Source organism: Larimichthys crocea, chromosome III, assembly GCF_000972845.2.
Source record: "Larimichthys crocea isolate SSNF chromosome III, L_crocea_2.0, whole genome shotgun sequence".
NCBI classification, from domain to species: domain Eukaryota; kingdom Metazoa; phylum Chordata; class Actinopteri; family Sciaenidae; genus Larimichthys; species Larimichthys crocea.
Window position 1 is genome coordinate 37,885,700 of NC_040013.1, and position 6,000 is coordinate 37,891,699.

Consider the following 6,000-nt stretch of genomic DNA (forward strand, 5'->3'; position numbering starts at 1 on the left):
GCTATTTGTCCATCTGCCTGTCCATTTGTATTCTCTGTTTGAAAAGGAATTGCCAATAACCGCCACTTAAAGAAATTGTGTTCGATGAAGAGAGAAAAGGAATTAGACAGAAAATGACAACCAAAACAGGACATAACCTGAACGAGAGCCAGGGAACTCTTAATACGCAAGACTCTTCTTCCAGAAAACACAGAAACCAAAGGGCTCTCGGGCAATGAGCTCGAGGAAAACTGTGAAACACTTTGTCACTGCTTTGGCAACAACGGATGACTGTGTGCTCAACATGTGTGTGAGTGTTTATACATCATTTCCCCTGGAAAGTGTCATGCTCGCGGGTGGGCGGGGGTTGGTTCTGGGTGGGTTGCGGTTAACCCCTCAAGGTCTCCAGGGTTACTCTGCCTCTGCTCTTTGTCAGATTCTCAGGCTTTCTCACTCTTGGCTCTCAGTGATGGCCTGACAGAGTGTTAGACTGGCAAAGAGGTTCGGGAGTGCCTATTAGCTGCTTGTCTTTCTACTCCTCTGAGAACAAGAAGGCCTCATTAGCTTGGTGAGCTCAGCTGTCCACCGCTAAGCCCATTGCTATAGTCCAGTTGTGTATGTGTGTGCATAGATGTATCCACTGTATGCTCTGAAGTAATTGCCTATCCTAAATATTAGTCTGGTACACTGCTATTTTGATGGGGCACTAACGGTTCAATCTGTGTTTCTGATTATCTTAATAAGGCATCGTGGGGTGATGCAGAGACGGTTGGTAGATTTTTAAATTACTCAATTTAAATTAAGTAATTTAAAGTGTTTGTCAGAAGAAAAGAAATCGTTCTGTTACATTTATATGGCTTCAAGATGATCGTCTCTTTTTAATATATCTTCCCAGGCCTCCCTGGAATTCTGTTTTGACGTTGAAGGAATGAATCTTCATAGTGTTTTTATGTAGGGCTGACAATCTGACAATTGACCTTATTTATTAAATTACCTATATTGTGAACCTAGGTAAATGAACCACTGTTGCAGTTTTAGTAAATGTCTATGAAGTAATAAATAGCTACAGCTACCAATAACATCTAACCAGATGTTCAAACAAGCCAGTCAGTCAAGTCGCCCAATATCTTTAAAGGACTGGTAAAGTCTGTTGGTACAAGTCTGTCTTAAGTCAGAAGGAATTGTGCACTAAAATGATAGTAACTACTTAAGATACCAACTTCATTTGATTAACTCTGACAGCTGAAGCCTGAAAACATGTATTTATGCACGGAAAAATGGACAAAAGCTATTTTGGTCATTGTAGTATTAAGACAGACTTTAAAAACTTTGTGCTTGATCATTAAAAATCTCAGTTCAAGATCCACTTATTCACTTGTTTCAGAGCTTTCTGCCATATCACATGGTCTTTATTAGCAGGTGTAATTATCTCATCATGGAAGTGTAGATATTCAAACTTTCCACCGTTCTTTTAAGCCAACTTTCAAGAGAGGATCTGCAAGATCTGTGTTTGGAGTAATCAAGTGTTTGAACATTCCTCATGAAGACCTTGTGATGTTGCTCCAGAAATCGAGCGCCTGAGCAGATGTTAACATTGATTTGCCAACATTCACAATTAAAAGACAATTATGTAACACTGAATGTTAAATGTATAGTCGTTAAGGTAGATGTGATCATTCGGTCATTATGTTTACAGTGTGTGCACCTTTGTGTATGTGTGTGTGTGTTTTGCAGGTTAACGAGGAGACAGTGGAGAGGCTTGTGGTCCAGTACCCTCACATTGTTTTCAGCACGGTGATGCAGGACTGCAAGAGAACCCTGGAGAGAGCTTATCAAATGGGCTGGAGCCCCAACACATCAAACACTTCGTAGCTACTGCTGGATCTCACACAGCCATACATACACACACATACACACAAACACATAGCTACACAGAGGCTTTTTTTGTGCACAGACACAAATGCACAATATTTGCAGCCCGGTCATGTTTGCTTCTCATCCACTGTTCAAACATGCATGTGAACATGTAGCTATACACTCACAAACAAAGGTCCAGTTCATCAACTGTTTCATTTGACACAAATCTCTCATTTTAATAATTTAAGTAAGGTTGACCTCCTGGTATTTTATAATTGAGACTTCATACACATACTGTACCTCTCATAAATTATAGTCAACAACTGACTCATTTCATCCTCAGCTCAAAGTCAGATTACATGCAAGAATATAGTGTACTTTCTTTGACCAGAACTTGTTTTGGTTCAAAGCAGCAGCCCAACAAGTGTTATTTGATGTCTACTTTAAGTGAGTGTTACTTAGTTCATAGCTTCATAAATTTCACAGAACCAAATTTAAGTGTCCTCCACTTCACCTTGGATGGAGTGAAGGTGAAGATGCATGAGAATGGAGGGGCGGTCTGGTCTTGAACATGTGAAGAAGATCCGAACTAACGCATCAGTTAATCACAGACATTCAGCGATGGTCGGACCAGATTTGTTTTTAATCAAAATAGATTTGTCGCCCCTAACTGGAAACAATGTTCATGAGCCCATGTCAGCCCTCTGTGCGGTGTTTACTTCCTTCAAAACTGAACTCAACTGCTGCAGTGAGACCGCACAAAGGCAAAGCAGAGACTTAGAGAGAACTTGGAGACAACATACCGCAACTTCAATCCGGAAGACAACTGAACTGCCAGGGCTTCAGACACCACATGAGGCATTTTGAGAAACCTGTGGTGTTTATTTTGTCCAATTAGAAGATTTTTTTTCTTTCATGGATGTTCAGTACAGTGTTAAAAAGGCATTTGTGGACTAGTGTTAAGATTGTTGACAGGGCTCTATTTGAAGGACAAAGCTCTTCTCTTCTTCGTCTGTGACTTAATATGCACATCATCATGGTACAGAAGAAAGATTCAGGCCAGAATCAGCCCCTGGCAAATGCATGGCAGGAAAACAGCATTGATTACTTCTCAAAAACTGCATGTTTACATTGAGATCTTCACCTTTATTTTTTTCAGCTAAAGAGATTGTCTGCAGATGTTTTGATATTGAAATCAGCCTCTGTATGACTTGTGAACAATGCTGCTTTTGATGTCATGCATAGATTTAGGGTTGACTGAGCATCACCTTGAGTCAGTAAAGAATGAAATCAAACTGTGCTTGAAATAGAAGTTGCCTTTACCTAAAAATCCTGGGTCATGTTATCAGAATATATTAACCACAACCACCGTGATGACAGGTCAGAGGAAATGTTGCCTTAAGTGGTTCGTAGGTAATTGCCATCCAATTAGCAACTTGGAACGGACCCAGAATTTACTAAAGAAATGTTTATCTGCTCTGAGTTTATCTGATACCATATTCCTGTTATTTGATTTATTTATATATATATATATATATAGATATATATATACTGTGTGGGATTTACTTAGCCTAATATTGGTTTTGAGCATATACTTGTAACATTATCTATGTAGCAATGCATTGAGGGATTTATCTTTCTTAGTGGTGTAGGATGTAAAGAAAAACTGTCTTGGGCCTATAACCAAGGTCAATACAACTTTGTAGGTAGGACTTTGACTTTATCATTTTTCATTTATTCAGTAGAAACTCAGCAGTGTACAGTTAAAAATGCAAATAACCAGGGTATTTTTCTATGGTGTGAACCAGCTCTGGCCTCCACACACTGTCACTCAGATATGAACAATAGCTTACTGAGCTTAGGGTTTGAATAAAACTGTAAACTTTCTACAGCATATAGAGATTTCAGACAAGTAAAAACATGTTCATTCTACCCTTGTCAGGATTTGTAGACTTTAATCGATGGAGAGCTTCTCCCTTGGCCTGTTTTTGTTCTGTTTCTGTTCTTTTGTAATCCCCATATGCACTTTTTCTCTGCTAGATGTTGACACACTTGATTCCTGATTTGTTAAGGCAACCGTAAATGACTGGATTTACATAAAGATGAATAAAACACTACGACTTCAAGCCTTTTTCTCTCTTTTCCTTTTGTATGTGTGGAATTGAGGCAGGAGAAGAATATTCAGAATGACAGTGGAATACTTTTCCGCTCATTTTACATCATCTGCAGACTGCTTAAAATTTTGTTCCTGCAGGTTTTTCCAGACTTTTCCAGTATATTTCAACACTAAGACCACAGCGACTATAATGATGGACATGGTGAAATTTAAAATTAAAACAGATTGCATCTGTGTTCTAGGTAAAAAAAAAAAAAAAAAAAAAAAAAAAGATACCAGCATGTTTCCCATCACAACCAAAGGCCTTGCGTCTGTATTGTTAGAAATAAAGATGTTTTCTACAGATATCCGTGCACTAATAATGTTTTTTTCTATTGAGCACCATGACACAACAGTCAACCTGCATTTCCATTAAGGTACACTTGTAATGTCAGGATCAGATCTATTGTTACAGGAGCTTCACATCTGAGACAAAGCGAGGAAGCATCAGCTTGCTGCCGAGCAAGAGAGCCTCAAAAAAAAAAAAAAAACATGTCACTCAATACGTCCCTAGTCTTTGACAATATCGTCCTTTTCAAGAGCCTATTTTAATGTTCAGTGTGTTTGTGTTGTTTCATGTCTTGTGATCAAACGCTGGAGATGGCATCAAACAGCATGTGAAGGTTGGTTCTCCTCAGATAGATTCCTTGTTGTCAACATAAATTGTGTCAACTCAGCTGTGCACTTAACACTTGAGTCACAGCTAAAGGAGTTCTTTCTGATCTTAATAAAAGTATAGGGACGTCTGTTTCTGTCAGCAAGTTATTTCTATAATACGGTTTACTTAAATTAACTTTTTACTACATTTTTCACTTTTACATGTCAAACACTGCACAGTGAATGGACAATCCAACACCTGTGCAATCTCTTATAATCAGTTACAGTTGCTTTCTAATCTAATCATTAATGTGTTGTTTCAATACTATGAATTTGTGAATTTTAGGGTTGTAATTGGAGGTTTCATACCAAATTGCACTATGTTGATAAGTTTTAGTTGTATATTTCCCAATAGCTCTTTGAAACAGTCTCAAATTATAAGCGTCCCAAGTTAGTAAAGAGGCTTTGTTAATTATAATTTGTCAACAGTTAATTAAGGGTTTCACGTGTTCCAAAATCCTACTGCTGTAGCTCCACTAGAGACTGTTGAAATTCTCCTTTTTCCGAGCTGGCGTCTGGGAAAAAAATGTAGGTCTCACCTGGAAGTCTGTAATGGACCCAGAGGGTCGTGCAGGGCTGTCTGTGGTAACAGCCACATTTTCTACTTGTTCTTCTCCTCTGTCCCTTCTGATCTCACTTCCTCTGCAACAGCTTATCAGATGAACAGGAAAAATGCAATTATTATTGCAAGCGGAATAGAAGCCTTGTCCTCCATACCATGTTTCACGTGTCGATAAAATATAAAGGAGACAAATATTGACTGAATGATGTTTGTTCTTGTGTACTTGGCTACTTGTACCAATTCTGGTGTCAGCATAACAAAAGTAGGTAGAGAGAATAGGGTCAGGGATTGCTAATGACGGTCAAAAGACTCCGTCATCCATCCGTGAAGAGCTATTCGGTGTTATTTCTCCAGCAAGAAAAAACATTCTTCAATAGCTTATATTTCAATGACCCCAACAAGCAGAGATATAAATAATTTGGTCTTTGGCTTGGTCTCCTCTGTTGAAGGCCTTCTGATTTTAGAATGACTGTTACAACTAGGCTGATCTCCCTCCACTCCCCTCCCATTTCACTCTTGGGTAAAATATGTAGCTTGCTGAATTTTACTGCTGCCAATTAGCACCTTTGAAAATGTGAGTGTATGCCATCGATTCTCCTGCTGATTGAGGTGGATTCCATCAATGCCTCACACTCCTTGGACTTTTGCAATATTCATCAAGGTAGAAAGAGGCGTTCGTCCAGCACTTGGAAGAGAGAGCCCTCCGGAAAAGAAAAGAGTGTGCCGGGCACGGCAGAATAGCAATAGAGAGCAGTAATTAAACTTGGTAAATATTCATGTGGTCATTGCA

The 6,000-nt window shown here is 38.9% G+C and overlaps 1 protein-coding gene across 1 annotated transcript in view; it reads left to right on the top strand.

Moving 5' to 3' along the window:
- fbxl17 (F-box and leucine-rich repeat protein 17) overlaps positions 1-4,518 on the top strand; it is a 204,701-nt gene extending 200,183 nt beyond the window's left edge. The window contains exon 11 of the mRNA XM_027277410.1: positions 1,714-4,518. Within this exon, the coding sequence (XP_027133211.1) occupies positions 1,714-1,851 (138 nt within the window). The 3' untranslated portion in view covers positions 1,852-4,518. The remainder of the gene's footprint in view (positions 1-1,713) is intronic.
- The last annotated feature ends 1,482 nt before the right edge of the window (positions 4,519-6,000 follow it).